Source organism: Sciurus vulgaris (genome assembly GCF_902686455.1).
Source record: "Sciurus vulgaris genome assembly, chromosome: 10".
NCBI lineage: Eukaryota > Metazoa > Chordata > Mammalia > Rodentia > Sciuridae > Sciurus > Sciurus vulgaris.
In genome coordinates, this window is record NC_136470.1 from 107,590,251 (window position 1) to 107,612,146 (window position 21,896).

Below are 21,896 nucleotides of genomic sequence, written 5' to 3' on the forward strand. Positions count from 1 at the left end.
TAAATATAATCCAAATTGCAAATAATACATCTATAAGATTTCTCTGCACACAACTGCATTATTTATGGCCCATATTCCTTTGGTAATTAATTCATTTGCCCTTATTATATACAGAAGAAAAAAATGTACAGTCATTAAAAACCTTCCTTGTAAACTATAAACCATACTGAGCCATGATAGAGGACATAAGTGGGCCTTGGTAAAACGAGTGAAGTTTCAATTTGTGAACAAGTTTCAGAAAAAATCATACATATGAAGCCTGAAGTCAAATGCATTACTACTTCAGGGCTCTTGAAGAATAAATATGATTTTTAAATTTAATGTTAGAATAGTAATATTTATGTCTATTTTCCCAAATTCTTTCCCATAAGAATAAAGGAAAATTTTCCTCTACTATTATTCTATTTTTTTTAAAAATTTATGACTGATACTGAATCATGAAAAATACATCCAAAGTTGTGAAGGCTGTCTACTTAATTCTCATTTTAACAAGATATTTGAACATATAATTTCTACCCAGTCTTATGATAGATACTGAGCATGCAAAAATAAATAAAATGTGATTTTCTCTGAAGATCCAAATACAATTCTTATTCATAAAATTTACTATTATTACAGTGTGTTCCACTAGTGTGATATTAGAATATGAATTCAATTTTTCATAAATGATATCTTGTCAGTTGTTTTAGATATCCCTAATATTGAACTTGCAGAATGCATATACACACAAATTCGTATTATGCTTCATTATATGAAATTTCATAAAACTAATCATTCAACCTAGGGCATTGTCTCTAGTGTTTGGAAAACTTAACATTTGCATATAGACTGTTAAAACTTCACCACTTTCTTTTATTTCACCTGAAACAAACATAAACTGAAAATGGATCAGAGACTTAAATATAGGACCTGAAACTATGAAACTACTAGAGGAAAACATAAGGCAAACACTTTGAGACATCAATATATGCAACATTTTTTGTAAGACATCTTATAGCATGGGGGGGAAAAAGCAAAAAAAAAACAAGTGGGATTATGTCAAATTAAGAAATTTTTGCATGGTAAAGGAAACAACAGAGTCCAGAGAAAACCTACAGAACAAAGCAGGTTTTTATTTATTTTTTTGTACAAACTGTTCATCTGACAAAGGACTAAAATTCAGAATGTAAGGAATTAAAAAATTCAATAACAAAATGCAAACCAATTTAAAACAGGAAGATGATATAGATTCTTCTCAAAAGAAGAAATTCAAATGACCAACAAACTTAAGAAAAATGCTCATCATTAGCATTAGAAAAATATGAATCAAAACGACAGTGCAATAACTTTGCCCCCTATTAGAATGGCTATTATCAAAAAGGATAGACAGATAGGTAGATTAATAGATAGATATAAAAATATGTAGATACTGTTGAAAATGTGAAAAAAGGGAACTCATACATTACAGATGAGAAAGTGAATTGGTATTAACTATTATGGAAAATGGCCATTATGGAGATACCTCAAATATTAAAAATAGAACTGCCATATAATCTAGCAATCTACTGGGTATACATCCAAAGTAAATGGAATGGGTTTGTTGAAAAGATATGCACACTTCCATGTTTATTGTATCCCTATTAACAATAGCTAAGGAATAGAAACAATATAACTGTCCATGCACTATGCACAAATATGGATAAAGAAAATGTGATTCATATGCATAAGGTAATTCTGTTCAACCATAAAAAAATAAGGAAATCCTGTTATTTTTAGCAATATAGATGGAACTGAAGATCATTAAGTAAAATAAGTCAGGTAGAGAAAAACAAGTGCTGAATGAATTGACTCATCTGTGCAATGTGAAAAAGTTGATCTTATAGCAGTTAAGAATAGGTTGGTGGTTCACAGAGACCAGGAAATGTGGGGAGCATAGTGGGATGGGGAAGGGTTGATTGATGGGTACTAAGTTACAATTAGGAGCTAGAATATCTGTTGAGTTATTTCATAGTAGGGTGATTATAGGTAATAATGTACTGTACAGTTCAAAAAGAATAAGAAGGCATTTTGAATGTTTCACCATAAATAAATGACAAATGTTTGAGAAAATAATTAAAATTATGCAATGTATTCATGTATCAAAATATCACATTACCAATCAATAATTACAATGTTTATGTTTTGGTCTCAGGTAAAAATAACTTTAAAAAATAAAACACAAAATAGATCTACCACATGTGAGCTATTGTTATTGTCCTCCAGACATGCTTTTCTTATAGTCTTACCTATTGCAGTAATTGTAGGTCCACTCATTATTCCAGACAAGGATGCTTGGAAGCATTAAAATTGACAGCTCTCTTTATCTCAATATCTACTCTATTGACCTATCATAAGTAACTCTACCTTTAAAATATATTCAAGGGCTCATTACTTCTCTTGATTTATACTAGTACTTCCCTATTCCAAACAATCATCATGTCTCACCCAAATTATTTCAGTAATCTTTTAATGGTCTTCCTGCTTCTAGCCTTGAGCCATCTATAATTTTTTCCCAACACTGCACCAAATGATCTTATAAATAAGGCAAATGTGATCTTATCTTTTCTTTGTTCAAACCCTCTAATTCTTTCTCCTTTAAGACTAGAACTTCAGGGTACACAAAAATGTAGTAGCTTTCCTCTCACTTATCTCCCAGTCTTTCTTTTCTATCCTACTGAAATACTTTCCCCTGAAATAGCTGTACTTCCTACTCTACTTCTTCATGACTCTATTTAAAAGTTCTTTTCCTCTTAAACTTTGCAAATCTTCTCAATGTAAAGTTAGCCAAAGCTGAATTTTAAAAGCATAGTTATCCATATTGCCAACTCAACCCAACCCAAGATTTCTGACATCATTCACAAGCTCAGGATCCCTATAGCTTCTCTCACTTCAGACTAGCCTGCTACAAATTTGGAGTCCTATAGACTCTCTCAGATTTGATAATTCATTCCCTAAACTTCTCACAGAACTCAGAAAGCTAATTACAACTGTAGTTACAGTATAGCAATCAAAATGAACAAGGAAAGAATAAATGAAGCATGGCCTTGCATAGAAGATTTGAAATGCAAAGTTTCTCTGTTCTCAGAGATGTATTACCCACATGTCACACTATTCCAGGAAGTTGATCAGAGATTGGTGTGTATGATATTTATTGGTATATTATTATGTAGTCATGATTTATTGAATTATTGTTCACATTGTTGAGCTCAATTTTCACCTCCCTTCCTTCCTTCTACATCATAGTAAGGCAGTCTCAACTCTGTAATCATGTGGTTGGTCTTTCTGACAGTGTCAGTTCCCACCCTAAGATGATCAGTGCAACCAGCTCAATCCTCAGTTATCTCATTAGCTAAAACTATCTGGTGACTACCATGAGGCTCCTCGTTAGTAAAATCTATCAGGTTGATGTGAGATTCCAAAGACTTAGAGGTTACATCAAAGGAACCAGAAACAAAACCAAATGTGCAGAACATAACAAAGGTGATCTCAAAGAAAGAAGTTCACTATGGAATGGTGATTAGCGAAGAATGGAGGGAGAAGGGGCTATGAAGGGATGGAGAAGACTTGATCAATGCATACTAAGTTACCGTTAGAAGTAACAAGTTCTCGTGTGATATGTGCAGTAAAGTGACAAGTAGATGATCACTTGGCTCTGTTGCTTCTGGTCCTGTGGGGAAGCAGAATATCATTTCTGGGAGTGAATGGCAGAGCAAAACTGCTCACCTCCTGGCATCCAGGAAGCAGAGAGAGGCACAAGGTCACAAGATAAAATTCTCAAGGGCATGCTCCAAGGACCCACTCCTTTCAAGTAGGTCCCATATCCTACAGTTCTCCCACCTCCCAGTAGTCTACACAGCTATGAATTCATCATGGGATTAATTCAGTTATGATGTTAAAGTCCTAATGATCCAATCAATCCACTTCTGGATATTGTTGCATTGAGCACTAAGCCTGTAACACATAAGCCTTTAGGGGACTTTACAGATCCATACCGTAAAACCCATGAAGCAATGATAGATGTTTCAGGAGATGTTTAATTTGATATAGACATTTTAAAATGTATACATGTATCAAAACATCACATAGCACCTCAATAATATGTATGATAATTATTTAAATATCATCTTCAAAAAATTTAAATGGCCAGTCTTTATTTATTTTGTGGTACTGAGGATTGAACACTGGACCTCAAGTTTTGTAGGCAAATGTTCCATCACTCATCAATAAGCTACATCTCGGTCCTATTTATATATATATATATATATATACAAGCTCTTGCTAAGTTACTAGTTGCCAAGGCTGGCCTTGAACTTGTGATCTTCTTGCCTCTTGAGTAGCTGGAACCAAAGTTGTGTACCACTGCAACTGGCTCCAAAATCTATATTATGTACTCCACCATCAACTTCCCCCAACACTGACACTTATTTGCATTCCTATTATACCCATTCTGCATTTTTTATCATCTCTAGAACCACTTACCATCTTATTATATACATTTTTGTTCTTGTTTGTTTTCCATCTTCTCATAGAATCAAAACTGAAATATCAAATAATTTCATTTTATCTGTTAAATCTCCTGTGATTCAATAATTTTTACATAATAAATATTAGTTGAATTAATGAATGAATTTATTTCCTAAATTCCAATTCTCTTGCAGTCCCTCTACTCCCTAAGGTAAATTTTTATTTATATGTTATAACGTATGAATCCAAGAATATTAGCAAATTCAAGTTATTATTCAACATAAACTGTTTCTGGTCAACCTTTCTATGATAGCAAAAAATTTCAAGTGTTTTTTTTTTTTTAATTTACAACTATCAAACCTGGTTTCACTGTACTAGAGTTTAAATCACATTGAAATATATTCATTTTAAAATTAATATGTTGTGACAATTAGAATTAAGTATGTTAAGTAAGTTATAAATTATAAGTCTCTGAATTCTAAGTCAAGAAAAATCTTAATTCCTGTGTTAGAATTGGGTAGAAACATTCAGATAACTATCATCCCAAGAAAATTTATACATAAAACTAATACATATGGCTTCCTATATCAATTCATTTCTTTTACAACTAATTTCTTTTTCTTTATTCATAAAATTAGTTCTTAAATATGTGCTTAAATATCAAAGACATGCATGTAATTTTCTATAGCACAGATGTCGGATGATAATGTCTGCCTTTTTTAATAGTCTTAAATAGGTGCGTCTTACAACCTTTTAAACCTACATAAGAGACAAATTGTAATAGATCAATAGATAATCTTTAGACCATTTTGGCATAACAAAAAGTAGAAAAAGAACCTGAGAGTAAAAATACAGCATAATCTTCACTATTTCTTCAAAATTTTCAGGTATAATCACTTTGATATCTTATTTTGTGGCAAAAGCAGAAAATATTTTTGAGAAATAGCCAATTCAAGATATTAAAATTTATCACATAGTTTTGAGATCAGAATTCAGAGTTGTATAGCTGGAAAACTGCTATATTTTATAACATTTTAATTGATACAGACAGGAAGAGAAATGTATCTCATTAAGTTTTCAATTCTTAGGAGATTTCTTCAATTTATAGAATACAATGCTGTATCATTTCAAAAGCTACTTCAATCATTTTTTGAAAACTATATCTGCATCCATAGGAAAAGGAGTTTTATTATCTTTGAATTACAATTTGGAATGTCATGAGTTATTTGATAGGACAAAGTTTGTTAAATGAACACTGGCAGTGCCATTAGTGCTTTGCTCTTGAATTCAAGTACAAGTCAGCTCTGTTTAAGTCACATTTGTAGAAGCCAGAAATGAATGTGCAGTTAAAATGGTGCCATAAGTTAATTAGTGTGGAATTAGAAGGAAAGTGGGCAATTTAGGAACATTAGAATTGCTGTACCGAATCAGACCAATGGTTCTCCTGGTTTAATATCCTGCCTCGAGCAGCTGTACTTGTTAGTTTCTACAGCTTTAAAAGAAAAGAAAAAGACTACATAATTCTCCTAGACAAGTGTGCCATCTGTGATCTGGAGAAATTTTCTTCTTGACCTCTCTCAAATAACACCCTAAAGCAGGAGGTTTCAATCCTACTATGATATTGGTTTAGCTTGAATAGCTATGGTTATTAATAATCCTTATTAAATCATCCAATTGCTACATAAAATCAACTAGTCCATCAGGAAGCTATTTATCTCTAAAGCTCCTGAATTCACGGTTGAATATGCCTGCTTCTATGACAAAATATGAATTTATGGTGCTTGTTCAATGCAAGTTTTTGATGGTAAAACCTGCCTCTTGAGAACCATGCTGGATGAATGCTTTTCTTTCCATACTCTGCTGATTTCATAGACTTTTGCTTAATAACTTCCCCCAAATCCCCCAAAACCATGTATTTACTAAACTGCCAGATTTCTATGTATTAATAATCTACATATCTATTTGAATGATGAAGAATTTGGGGTACTAAACTTAAAAAATTTCAAATGGAGTTCTTATGTATTTTTGCTTAAGATAGAATAAACTTAAGAGAAAGGAATGCATTGCTTATCTTTATTAATTTAGTGTTCTGTTTGTGGTAGAAGGAACTATAAACTATAGGCTTTTTAAAAATTACTATAAAGACCACCTTTGGATTAATATTTACAAAATAATACATTCACAACAGCAGTTTCATCAAATATCCTTTAAGAGTAGTAAATCCCTGCAAGCTAAAGTCTAAATCATTTACCTAGACTACCATGTTAATGTGATAACAAAAATATCCTAAATTTTTAGTTCTAAGAGTAGCTTATTTTACCTTAGAATTTGAAGTACTGTTTTATCATTATTTGAACCAAGAAGCAAATTTGTTATTTATGTCTATGTTCATTCTGTTTCTTTTCCCTAGTCTTCCCTACTTGCCTTTCTTATTCAGTTCTTTATTATTTCTCCTTACTTCAACCAGAATTCCTTTCTTTCAGATAATTTCCTTTAAAGAATATAGTGAATTCTTCTTCTTCTTCTGACAATTAGTATCCCTTTGTTTAAACTTGGTTTAGGATACCTTGTATTGTTGGTTCTTTTCTCCATGAATGTCTTTGCTTATAAATTCCCTGATGAAAACTATATTTCCCATATTTATTTGTACCATTATAACCTAGATTAGTATCTAACTAATAATAAAATCATAAAGATATATTGTAAGAAACCCATATACTTGCCAATAATTACTTAGAGTCATTTTTTTTAAAGAAACTCTGATTTTCCATTTATGTTATTTTGGTAATCATTATTGAGTACTAGAAAGGTATAAATGAACCTAAAAATAACAATATCTAAAAAAGAAAAATTTTATTGAAATCACTATTATAGATATGGAAATATAAACAAAAAGATATTCTGAAGTTTCTGAATACATTTATACCCATGATACTGGGAAATAAAGAAATTTCAAGAGGAGTAAAATCTGGAGCAAAGGCAAGGAAATGAAATAGAGCTGAGAATTATAGAGAGTGGCCCCTAGTTCCTATTGGCTAGTTTATGAAAAGAATATTTGAAAATAATTTTCATCATTGTGGTTTGCACCACATTTTTAGCCTTAATCTGAACCCACGTGGAATAATTGAAGAATTTTTAATTAATTAGATCTATAAGAATATAAGATGATCTTAAAAGTAAGGTGAAGCAGTTTCCTAGATTAATGAGGCCACTGCCTAATATGGATATGTTTCTCAAACTCAGGTGCAGTTGATAAGAATTAATAGAAAAAAATAGATGCAAGACATTAAGTAGATGGTATTCATATTCATGGTGAAAAGTTTCAGTCTGGGTAGACAATGGAACAAAATAACACCGTTCTTTTGGATATGTTTAGGTGTAAATAAAATATTCTATTGAAATTGAAAATATTTTCCCTTGTATATTACACATAAATGCACACAATAAACTTGTCTTTAAATCTTAATTTCTATAATTTTTACTAACATAGTGTTTCAAGGTACTAAAAATAATGAATCCAGTTTATTATGTTTGAGATTGCTGAAATAAATCCTTATTTTTGACTGATTCAAAGTGCTTGTTGACTGTTTTAGAGAGTAATATTCTTTTTTTATTTAAAAATTATTTTAAAGTAAATATAATGTCTATATTTAGGCATCCAAATGGGACCCAGAACAATAGCACAAGGTGGCCAGTCTTCGAAAGCACTGAACAAAAGTATCTAACCTTGAACACAGGATCGCCAAGAGTGCACACTAAACTACGTGCTCAACAATGCCGATTCTGGACACTGTTTTTTCCCAAGGTCTTGGAAATGACAGGTATGTGTTTGTTATCATTTTGATAAATAATAGATTGAAATTATGTAAATAAGGAGAGGTCTATTATTCCAAGCGTTATTCATGTGATGATGTTAATATTCAGTAGTATGACTTTACAGCAATTTGATTCCGATGAGTACATGATTTTATAACTTTTTTCTAGCATGTTTAGATGTATGTTTTGAGCATTAACTATACAAATAGTACCTTGGTCATATTTTAGTCATTAAATAAATAAATAAAATATAACTTTGCTCCTGGAAGAGTGTAAAATTTAAATTGGGCTCTAATTATTCAACCATCAATGTGGAATTAATTAATGGATATATGGATAGATATATAAAATAATGTCTAGAACTAAAATGTAAGTAGTAAAAATTGGTAAAATAAATTTGTTAAGTAGTAGAATTCTTGGGATGGAAGAACTCCAAAATTTACATATTCAAAAACATAATCAAAATGTTTTAAGGAATCTAAGATTGGAAATATTTAACTAAGAACACATACACTTGTGTAAATTTCATAATATTATACACAGGAAATTTAGCTAACTAATCTTCAAGATATAATTGCTTAAAACTATATAAAGAAATACTATGAAAATCAGTTCTGATTATCATATTAATTCAACATTCATTACTAAGAAAATTTTAATTAGATTGAGTGATCAGACATGTATCATCCTACTTTGATGTTTCTGAGAAGAATGAAATCCACATTCAACTCATTGCCAAGTTTTAAAATACCTAGTCATTTATAATTCATGCTGGTCCTCAAATCTATTTTTCAATTTTATTTTTTCAAATAAAGGTAATTGACTTTCAATCAGAACTATACCTGATGAGTGCCACCATGCCGATTGTCACAATTTTCCTATTATACAGATAGGAATGTTGCAACATAGTATGTTTTTATGTTCTTGTTTAGCGACTTTGGGGGTTAGTTTCAGACAAATGTGGACATCCTAGAGGTGCACTGGATTGTTTAATATGCCTTTTGATTATCAGACATTACTCACCAATATAATGATTGTGTACTCCATCTGTTTGGGATATGTTTCTGACATACCACTGCTCTGTGCATTGCCAAATGTTCTGTGACATAATACATACCCAGAGATGGGTCTCTGCCTCTCTTGGCAGAGCAACAGTGCAGCCCTTGTGTCCTCCACATGTGAATAACAATGAGGTAACCCATTTGCTCTGCCAAGAGACCCAAACAGATACTATTTAACATATCACAAATTACATATTGATCTTTATTTAAAATATTTTTAAATAAGTGCATCCTAATTTGAAGGAAAATAAGTAGGGGGAGAGAGCAATGGTGATTTTAAATGACTTATTTTTTATAAGAAAAACTGAATCCTATTTCAAACATAAGTTATCTATGGTAATTTATTTGTTGATATAAAGTGTAAATACTAGAAAACTTTGAAAACAGTCTTCAAAAATCTCTGTGTCAATATACTAATCTGCTACAAAACAGGTTGAATAAACACATTCCAGTATTTTGGACCAGCTGCTGCTGCTTCCGACAATGCTGGGCAACATCAAAGCTTGAGCGACACTGAGCTCTATAGAAATACCATGACTTGCTCTGGGCTAGTACCACACTAAGGTTAGTTCCAAGGTGATTTAGAAATATAATTTTGTATTTAAGCACCATTTTTCTTCTAAAACAAAATTCCTCCCTCAAAACACTTTTCATATTAAATATACTTTATAAGTTGTAAAGTAAATACATGCTTTGATTGTAGTAAAATCAACAATAGATTCATTAATTAAAAATTGTTACATTTAAACAAATGAAACCAAGTTACATGTTTTAGGTTTCATAAATAAACAGTGTATGGGATTAAAAAGATTAAGAACACATGTTCTTGCCATTCCTTATTTTTCAAGCCACAAAACTGAATATTTTCACATTTAATATTTTGAAAATTAGTGTCAATAAGATGGCTTGGACTGAAGGTTTTAGGTATTTTTCTTAAGGCAGTACTACAAATAAAGAAAATTTCAGAGGATAACAACTGACTGGCTTTCTTAAAAGCAGAAATGTTTACTTCACGTAATATGGAAGTTCAGTAAGCTTTTTGAGTACCACTTCAGTGATAGTTTATATTTGAGCAATAAACGTTCTCAAATAGACTGATTCTTAGAACTTGTTTAAGCACATGAATTCTAGCATTTCACTTCCAGGCTATATGTCAGTTCATGCCTTGGATACTACGGCATGCACCTGCAAGAAATAGAGTTACAGTATTTGTTTCCAGTGGTATCAAATTCTGCTTTACAGAATGTCATTGAATAATATTTCATGCTTATCTGAAAAAAGAAAGGTAAGTAGAGAAATTATCCATTATTTGTAATCAGTGATATTGGTTTCCTTCATTTAAAAGTGAAAGAGTGAATGTATTTAAAGCAAAAAGTTATCTGACCTTTATATCATCCCAATAAAGACAAATATTATAGATATTTTTCCTCCCCCACTGACCTTTGAATAAATCATGGAATATTATTGCTTGCCAAAATTGAAGAAGACCAAATAAAAAATTGAAAAGCTCAGATAGCTTTTGAATTGGTCACTTTGTAGAGTTATTTACTTCCATTTGCTAATTAATAAGCAAGACTGACAACCAAAAATGAGAGCAGGCAGATGATTTGGAGATAAAAGAGTCAAACTGATTTTATGGTATTAATATGTATGAATTGTCCATTCATCATTAAAAGTAAATCAAAACTTGATAATGAGAAACTTGATAATGAAATTAAATTAACTTTAATTGTACAAGAAGTCTTCACAATGCCCAACCCAAATTTAAAGTACTTCATTCTATCATTTCATCCCACATTAAAACTAAAATAGGAAAATAATAAGTTTGTGATCTACTACATAAAAAATGTTAATTCCATAATAATTTTCATAAATGTTCTGTGATGAAGAAATAAACAAGGTGGGAGATGGAAATATATTTTTAATGAAATTTCAAATACATAAATTACGGTGTTTTAATTATCATGCTCGGCACAATTCAACATCAATTTAGTCTGTTCTTCTAACTTTATCTCCAGTAGCAATTTGAGGTGATCCACTTTTTTGTGTCCTTCTAAATCTCATAAGCTGAAATCTTAACCCACAAGGTAGTGTGGTGTTACAATGTAGACTTTTGGTAGGTGATAAGGTTATGAGAGTACAGCTGTCATCATGGGATTAATGCCCATATAAGAAAGGCCTGAAAAAACTTCCGTTTTCCTACATATGAGGACACATGATAAGATGCCAATCTATGAATGAGGAAGTAGGATCTCACCAGACTTCAAATCTGTGGGTGCCTTGATGATGGTCTTCTCATCCTCCATAACTGTAAGAAGTAAATTTCTGTTGCTCACAGGCCACCCAGTGTGTGTCACTTTGTTATAGAAGTAAAAATGAACTAAAGCATCTTTTAATTCCTCAACTTTAAATAAACAGACTTAAGTTCTGCTGACAAATTTGCTTAATTTTATTAGCAAGACAAAAAACTTTATCATTAGTATTCTTTTCATAAGGAAAAAAAAACACACTTTTTTTTCAATTATTATAAAAGCATGGGCAAAACAAAGATTACAAAACTGTGAATTCAAAAAATTATGTCCATATGTTTATGAAATTACTTTCTTATTTCTCATTACTCTCCCACTGCTATTTCTTTCTCATCTTATGGCTTGTCAAGTAAAAACTTTATCCTCTTCTTTTATATTCCCCAAAACCCACATGCACAAAGCAGGTTGTCTAAGTTTTACATTTAAAAAAACATTTTGTGTCATTTGAAATAATCATAAAGTAGTTTAATCACTCATATAAATAAAATGGTAAAAAATGAAACAATTTCATTGATTTAATACTAGGCATAATAAGAAAGTTAATAATAGCAAATTAATAGGTCATATTTATCAAGATATATATATACATGAATATATAAAAACACTTTTAAATGTATTTATATTTATGATATGAACTCATTACACTTGTGTTGTATTAATATGCCTTAGATAGTCACACTAAAATTGTCATCATAAATATAAAGAATAATTCTTTTTCCAAGGAAATTTCAGGTAAAAATCATAAGTTCAATTCAATTCAGTTATGCATTTATTATCATAAATATTCATGTTCTCTGTGTTTGTCACTTTATCATTAAGCGATTATATTTCAGGAAACAAAAACTGTATTATCTATTATTTTTTCATGCCACATAATAAAAATTCATAATCTTCCAGAATTTAATTTTATTAATGCATGCCTAACCATTGGCTCTTTGCTGGATTTTGGAAGAGTTGTTTTGCCTGTAAAGGATAAAATGTACCTGTATCTATATGAAGAGATTAATATGTTGTCAAATTATAAGTTAGTATAAGTAATGATTATATAGCCCGCTCCTCAAAATATTACTTAACATTTTTGTTAAAGCCAACATAGGTTTCTTTTATTTTGGGGTGGGGGGATGCCTGGTGACTGGTGAGTGGACAATATTGCCTCTGAAACTGACAATTTTATAAATAGAAAATAATTTTTAAACAATTAGATGGTGTAGGAGGTTTTTGGACTATCTTTCCTAGGTAGTTAACAGTTAACTAATTACTGAGCATTTTCTAGAACATGTTATGATATGCATAACAAAATATCAGGTAGAAATATGATGTCTATTTTTTTCTATTTTTTCATCAGTTAATTTGATAAATTTTTACAGAGCTTATTGTCTGCTGCTGTGTCCTAAGAATTGCACTAGCAGCTAGAGCTACACAAATAAAAATCATAGAGTCTGCTTACTCACAGTGAGGTGGTAGAGTCAGGGGGCGTGATCATAGAAAGCTTTTAAGAGAAGATACCTGCACTGAATCTTAATCCCAAGGCTAAGTGGAGAGAAGCCAGATAAGCGGGGACCAGAGATGAAGTGTCTCGTGTGTCATGCAAAGGAATTTAAATTCTATCTTAAGCAAAGCCATTTAGCAATTTTAAATGGAATTCTGACATGTTCTGGTTATTAATTTCTGAAAGTATTAACAACTTTCATGGCATGCAAGTTTTTCTATCTAGTCTACTTAGAGCTTCTAGAAGTATTATATGGCATCAACATAATAATTTCATTTCTGAGGCAATACTGTGTATCCGAATAGCTGCTTTTGTTTGCTTGATCACATCAAGAATATGCTAGTTTCTCTTATACTCATTTAATTCATTTATACTTGATATTTTATTTATATTTGTTTTATATATTCTTTAAAATTTATCATAAGAGTGCTTTTTCCTGTTTCAGTATGACAAATTAAATTTACCTCTGATTGGAAATTTATATTCAAGAAACAATAGAGATGAGTAAAATTCTACAACAATTTCTTTTTCTTAATGTATATTTAATATTTCAATAGCACTCTTCATTCCTGTGTTTCAGTGTGATCCTCCTTTGTATAAAAAAATCATTGGAATTGTTCCTTTTATTAATAATTAAGATTTTAATGCTATTTATAAATATTTACTTAGATGTTGACCTTGACTGATGTCATGTCGGTTATTCATATTGCAACTTTTTTTTTCTTTTGTTTTTATTTCTGCCATAGATTTGTCCCTGCTCCTTTAATTTTCACTTTTCTATTTTACTTTATTTTACATATGTTCATTTACAATGACATAAGTTCAAGATAATGGGTGAATAGCATTGCTCTATTGTTTATATGATAAATGAGAAGGTGCATACTAACAATTATGTTTTATGAATAAATTGATAATTTCTAAACAAGTGTAATCCTTAACCGTGACAATCCACCCTACTTAAGTTAAATGGATTTGTCACTGGTTATCACTGATATTGAAAATAGTGGAGATGTCCCATGACTAAATTTTTATGTTCTTAAGGATAAGTGAGCCTCCTCAAAACTTTCATTTTTTTCTTATGGTGTCTTTTGAATTTTGCTGGAACATAATTAAATGTTTCATATTTTATTGTTATCAGTCAACACTATTTTTAAAGGCAAAACAAAAAGTATTCAGGTTTACACAGCATTTGTGCACTAAAGTTTTTCAAAACATAAAAATTGTATATATATTTGATTACAAAACATAAGGAAATAAATTTACATTTACATTTACATGAATCACTAGATTTTGTACCATTCCACAAATAAAAAAAGAAAATCAGATCCAGGACCCTTTCTATAAGTACTAAAATTCATGGCCTAAATGCTAAATTACCAATAACTTATTTGTTATATAAAAAATTGTATTCTTTTTTGAACTTTGGAGTTCTCATTTTGTCAGTAACATTTAAAACAGCATTTAATTATCATTAAAAAGAGAATAAAAGGGGATCATTTGGTATGATATTTAAAATCTTTTTTTCACATTTACTGTGTTTTTGACCCTTTAGAAAAGTTCTATTATTCACAAAAAAAATTATTGTCTTTGACCTTTTAAAGGCTATTTTTATATAACAGTGAAATATTTTATATAAATGCTCAAATATTTGTCCAATGTCCAAGCATTATAAATATTCCAAACCTAAATATATCTTAAAATACAAAGGATATTTAATGACTATGCAAATGTTTCACAGATTTTGATTTTCATATAGACTGAAAATGGATCATTGAATTGTCTTCTCCAAATTAATTTCTTACAAATCACCATTAATTTCAAAGTTTTCAAACTAAAAGGTATATATTAAGAGAAATTGTCAGTACCAATCTTCAGCATTCTTGAAATTACTTCAAATTTTGTTTTTGGTTTAATGGTTATGACTCAGCATCTTAAACATTTAAAAATGTAGATTAAAAATGTAGATTAAAAATGTAGATTTATACAATTTAAAGACATTGTAGTTTTGTCTATTTATATCAGAAATATGCAATTGAAAATTTTGTAATTTTAGAGTTTCTAATGTTCACAAACTGTAATATATTTTTAAATAAATCAGGATTTTGAGGTTCTTGACATACATACAACTCTTTTTGATTCACTCACTGTCTCACATTATTTCTGGCCAAACCCTCCTTTCTCCAAACATGTATGTATACTTTGCAAAATGCTTAAAAAAAGAGATTTGTGTTATCTTTCTGCTTTACAAAGAAATTAGTAAACTTCTTTCACATGGTAGGTAGTTGGAACAACAACTAAACATTGTTTAGAATTTAAATATAATGTAATGAGTGTAAATTCTGTGTGGAATGACAATTACAGAGTTATCTTTATGCATTAATAAACACTCACATGAAGCATATAATTTTACATTTTAAAAAAGTGCTTTACATGAGAGTTTTGTTATATTGAAAAGGATTGATTAATGAGAGTAATATCTACATATTGTCTTGGAGGCTAAAGAAAATATATGTAAGAAAATTTGACACATTACTATATATGAACCCATTTCTTCATTTTATTTTACTTTAATATACATTTTATACATGTTATTTACATGTGCACATATGCATTAAAATCATATTAAAAACTTATCAGGTAGAGATAGAAGCTGATATTAAATAATGAATACAGAGTTGCTTGATGGTGTACTTGGAGAAAATGGCATCTGTAATCAAAATTATTTTTCAATTAATGTAAACACATTAAAATTTAGATTAATGCAACCTATTCCATGTTCTACAGGAAATATTGATGAAGCAGAACAAGAGTGGAAAGCAGGATTCCATCGCTGGAACAATTACATGATGGACTGGAAAAATCAATTTAATGATTACACTAGCAAGAAAGAGAGCTGTATGGGTCTCTAATTAATAGATTTACCCTTTAGAGAATGTTCATTTTCCTCTAGATGAAGGCAAAAATATCAGTAGCTCTCTATATACCTTCTAAGAAAGCTATTATATAGCTGAAACAAAAATGCCAGAAGGATAATATTGATTCCTCACATCTTTCACTTAGTATTTTACCTAGCATTTCAAAACCCAAATGGTTAGACCACGTTTAATTAAATTTCACCATATGAAGTTTGACAATTAATTATATGCACATTAAAATAATGTGCTGCTTTAATCTTTCCTTCCTGAATAACTAAGTATTTTCCTAAAAAGTATGTATTCTGTTTTTAATGGCATATATATTTTCATTATTATTCATGAAAAACAACTCTTTAAAATGAATAAAATCTTGAAACTCTGGATACTATAATTTACAGTACTGTTTCTTCTAATCAGTTGGCAAGCTTAATGTCAATGTGAGGGCTGGGGATATAGCTCAATTGGTAGAATGTTTGCCTCGCAAGCACAAGGCCCTGGGTTCAAATCCCCAGCATCACAAAAAAAAAAAAAAAAAAAAAAAAAAAGAATGTCAATGTGAGGTATCAAAATAAGTACAGACAAAAATTGCCCCTCTTGTTTGTGTTACAAAGACAAGAGAATCTTAAAATGAGAGGCTGAGCATCTTATCTTGGAAACACCAACTATAAAAGCAAACTGTTGCCACCAAGAGACAAAATCAAGGAGTTCATCTTTTTAATTCAAGAATAAACTGGATATCCGAAGTGGGAGGAGTGGTTCATGGGATAATTCCATGTGCCTAGGATTTGTCATATGAGGCACATGTTAATGATGTTTCCCTAATCACCCATCTCACAGATGTCCTCTTAAAGGGCCTTTGATGCTAATGAACAGGCATTATCCTATTTCATCAATCAGAAAATTCTACACCAAAAGACCTAAATGATTCAGAAAAAAAATACTGGAATCCTGGAAGAATTACCTCTGAAACCACGATTTTGGTGTAGAATAGAAAGCATGATGATTCAACTTCCCTTTGTGTGATTATTTCTTATCAGAATGAGGAAGGAAATATAAAGCAAAAATGTCCATTTATCATATAACTTACATGATAACAAAACTAACCTGGCTTTTGTCACAATTATCTTTAATGTAACATGAACTCTGAGTGACTCTGAGTGATGGCCATTAAAAGGGCAATTTAGATGCAGATTATAATTCAGGGACTCCAAAGACAAAATAGAACCTTGTTCATGAAGATATAGAAATCATTGACTTCTCCTTGGATGTTTATATTTCAGCTGGCTTATGATAAAAGGTTTGGTAAGTTGAAATATTAAGGTTAATGTAAAGTCCTTTTACCAGCATATACACAGACTCATGGGAGTTATTGATTAATTTTGGTACATGCCTCAAAAACTGATAATTATAACTGTCTGCAACAAAGCAAGTATTGTAAATCCTATTAGTGTCAGAACATTAGCTTGATCAATTATTTATATACTGAAAAACATATTTTATGGTTTGGTATTCAACATTCTTGTAACGACTAAGGTAACAAGTCATAAACCTTAAAATAAACAAAATTATAACTAAGTTTTAGTTTTCAAAAAATTGGCTATGGAATATTTTCTGCAAAAAGATTATAATTGTAAAAGTAAACTAATTAATTTCTGGCCAATTTTAAACTAAATTTCATGAATAAATCTTAGCATAATTTCTCCTGTGACATGTTTTGCAAAGTATTCTAATAAATGTAACCTTCTATAGGGTAATAAACAACAGTTAGTGAAATTTCCTGCTACAGCTTTAGCAATACTGAGTTTAAACTGTTCTCTTTCAGATAGAGTTTATTTTAAAATGAAGGTGTGCAGGAAGAAAAAGAAACTTAGTTTTTGTTAGATCTACCTAATGTAAATCAAACGAGGCACTATCAACTTTCAGACTATGGAAAATTAAAGCAAAAGCACCAGATTTAAAAATAAACACACACACACACACACACACACACACACACACACACACACACACACATACTTACATACATTTCTACATACAGGAGTTTATCAGCATCTAGCCCATAATGATAGTAAAGAAATTCCCTAAGTAACCTCATGCAGAAGAAAAATCAGAATATGAGAGAGAGTACAAGATGTATCTAAGCATCAAAAATGAATTATAAATAACTATTTATAGTTAGACACAATAAATATATTCTACAATGTATCATTTATGCATGTGTAATTATAAAAATAGTTAACATATACTAGAGTTGGTTGTGATAAACACAATAGGAATTTTTTGTTTCCATGTGATGTTATAATTTGAAATTTTTTTATAAATTGAAAGATGGAAATATTAGATCAATTATATTGTTAGTAATTGAGTGAAAAATACTGTTAAGCAAATATGGAGAAGTGTTGGAGGTTTTTAGGGCAAAGAATGATAAAAGCGCTATACTGCCAGGCCTCAAATCTACCATTAACATCCAAATTGATCATCTAAAAATCACAAATTTTGGAAATAAAGAAAGAAAAATTTCCTTCCATGATTAACTCCTGCTTCCCTAAATTAGCTTACCTTGATCTTTCTTATCCTTAAAAATTTTACTGTTACTGAGAGGTGAGAGAAAAAGGAAAAAGAACTGGTATAATGATTTTACCAGTTGACTCTAATTAAAATAGTCATGCACAGACAACATATACTCATATACCCAATCAAAAGAAGTTGATTTTTCCCCTAAACATTGACTATTCTCTTAGGTTAGTGTAATTTTTTTGGTTACCCTAATGATGAACAAAACTGAATTTTCAAGGCAATTAACTGTCAATACTTTGCTATCATGAGATTCATCTTTGGAAGAATCTTACTTAGCAATAGCTTGCACAATGACTCCATGCTTGTTGATTGAGTAGATGAGTTGGGGTAAGAGGCAACAGAGTTTAATTCTATATGAGAAGAAAATAGCATTGTGAATCTTTGGGAACTAGGAAGAAGCATGAAAAACAAAGGACTAGGAGAAAGATAAGGAAGACATAATATTGTAGCCACCTGGAACTGAATTTGTCAAAATGTGCCATCCAGACTCTTGAGGATTTCAGTGTAGAAGAGGAGATTAGATAGGGAATTGTAGATATATTCAGTGCATCAGAAATTCACATAGATATGTGGAGAATTTAGCTCAATGATCCCCAAACTTCAATCTTAATCATGTACTAGAATCCTTGGGTACAACTTTGACCTAAAACACACCAGGCCAGTTAGACTAGAATTTCTTGCAATGAAGCCTAAAAATTGGTACTTTTAAAAGGTTCTCTGGTGGTTCTAACTTAATTTTCCATGATGGCACTATTTGTCTTGACATATCTGAAGTCAATGCTTTTTCTAGTGAAGGAATTAGAAGTCCTAGATCAATAGTTCCAAAACTTTGTTATATATTTGAATCAGCTGAGAGGAAATGAAAAATTCCAGGAGACATGCTACCACTCATACTAATTAAATTACAATGGAAAAGTGGGAAAAGGTAGAGATCCTTAGTTAGTTCGAATGTGTGACAAAGTTTGGAAACCCATGACCCATCCTAGAGGTTAAAGTTCTGGGGGAATTCTCATATTGCTGTAGTACTCACAAGGAAATGATTGCAAAATCTGCAATTTTAGGTAAGAAAGAAATGCACTTATTACTGAGGGTGGGAAACTTACTGTATTTCCCTGAACAAGTAACTGTAAACAGGTACTAAAAGTACACACTCTTGTCCTAAGACTTGAACACTAGCAAGTTATCTTTTCAGAATATCACTTTTTGCCAATAAGTATATGTTTTGGAAAGAGGTGTATATGAAAATTAAGAAATATTAAATTTTATAAGCATATACAATATTTTATAGTGGTTTATATAATGTTATTAAAGAAGATATTGGTTTGCTTTGAGCTAATCTGGAATTTGCTCACTTGATTATAATTAATGGCATTAATTCAGATTTAAGATAAATAATTATAATTCAAATATTCTTTTCCAGTACATTTCTCATGTAAAAAATGTCAACTATCCTGTGAACTCTCACAACTTTAGGTAAAACTTCTTGCCAGGCTCATAAAGAGATGTTCTTAATATTAATTACCTAATTATTATTGAACTAAGTAGGTAAATACTAAGAATTATTTTCTTTATGAAGACCAAGTTTTTTTGCTCAAGGGAATTATTGTGTTGCCTCATTTTCTTGAAAAGAGACCTTCCATTCTCCTTCAGTTGCTTTGATATCTTTCGACAGTTCAAGAAGACAAGAAAAAAAAAAAAAGGTATCAAAGAAATTTAATAAGGTTAGGATGTATTTAAGAATGTCAAGTACTCCAAAATCATTTTTAAAATATATGCAAGGAAACTACTCACTCATCATCCATCCATCCATCTCTCTATCCATTGACCTATTAATAAACAATTTAGGATAGCCTCTCCCGATTTTAGCCATAAGGGGGGAAAATAGAGGAACATTACTGATTGGCCTAAGCCAATGTGGAATAGAAATTCAAAGGAAGCAATGTGGAATTAATTTAACAAAATCACACTATGTGAATATATATGTAATTCCATGGGGAATTCTACCTTTATGTATTGTAGAAAGCAGTAATAAAAAATAAATAAATAAATGATAGGAAGATCAGTAAAGGAAGAAGAAGAGGAAGGTAGAGGGGAGGGAAGGGGGAAGAATGGGGACTGAAATGATAGAAATCAATTTCCATGCATGTATGATTTTATCAAAATGAACCTAACTACTCTGTATATTTTCTAATAATAAAATAAATAAATAGTGCTTCTCTTGAAAATCTGAAGAAGCAGTAGAATTTGAATTGTAAAAAGTGTTGAATATTTTAGTGATCTTCCTAGTATCTTTTAGATTTCAGGTAGATAATTTGCATGCCTCTATAAATCTCATATTGTTGCCATTTTTCAATTTTGCCATTTCTTAATATTTTCAGAGAATTTTTCCTTCTTCCTTGCTAAATCAAATAAAATTTTCATGGTTACACAATTTTTCTATTAGAATGTCTCCAAATAGATTCTTTTATTTTGTACATAGGGATGTGTTTTTTTGTTTGTTTCTGTTTTTGCTTTGTCTTCTACTTTTTCTCTTCTTTTTCCCCATTAATGCCAAAGAATTGCTATAGATCCTTGGGTGGTAGTATAGAAACCACTGTTGATTTAAATTTACATCTGAAGGCAAATTTTTAATATACTGTTAGGCATTTGGGAACAAATCTTAGGAAATAAGATCATCCCAAAGAAAGACATATCATGAAGCTAGTGTAACCTAAACTTCAGGCACATTTACAAGCACCAGTTTAAAAACACTGCAGAAAATTTTGTTTTCATAATTTCACATTATTTATCTTAAAGAGATTTCCCAAAAGAATATAAGTTTCAAGATGTACAAAACACAGTTTAGCTGTCTTTCACCACATATGTGTGAATCTGCCATTAGTCTTTAACTCCAGAAACAGCATAATATTTTTTTGTTTCAAAGCATAATTCCTCTCCCTCTGCTCTTGAAGACAATTTCTTAGTTTTATTAATTGAAATGTGTTCTTTGTTTTACATCATTGTAGTATAATTTGAAAGTTACTATCTTTGTATAAGGAAATAAGAGAGTTAAAATTCAAATGCTAACATTCACAGTGGCATTTCAATATTAAATCAAATTTGTGCATCATTCTCTTGGTAAGTGAATTATCATTTTCACACAACCATGAAAGATAAAATTTTAATAGTCTCCCTTGGAGTTGTCTCTTTGAAATATTAAGTGAGAATTCCAACAGAATACTATTCCTTCTCTCCTGCCTTTTCAGGT

At 30.5% G+C, this 21,896-nt stretch overlaps 1 protein-coding gene across 3 annotated transcripts in view; it reads left to right on the forward strand.

The window, feature by feature from the left end:
- The window catches only part of BCHE (butyrylcholinesterase), a 108,309-nt gene extending 90,514 nt beyond the window's left edge, over nt 1–17,795 (forward strand). The window contains exons 3-5 of one of the 3 annotated variants that reach the window (XM_079154982.1): nt 8,137–8,303; nt 10,602–10,644; nt 15,942–16,078. In XM_079154982.1, the coding sequence (XP_079011108.1) occupies nt 8,137–8,303; nt 10,602–10,612 (178 nt within the window). In that variant the 3' untranslated portion in view covers nt 10,613–10,644; nt 15,942–16,078. Of the gene's footprint in view, nt 1–8,136; nt 8,304–10,601; nt 10,645–15,941 lie in introns of all 3 variants that reach the window. The other 2 variants (XM_079154983.1, XM_079154981.1) reach the window with 2 other exon arrangements.
- Nucleotides 17,796–21,896: the final 4,101 nt, after the last annotated feature.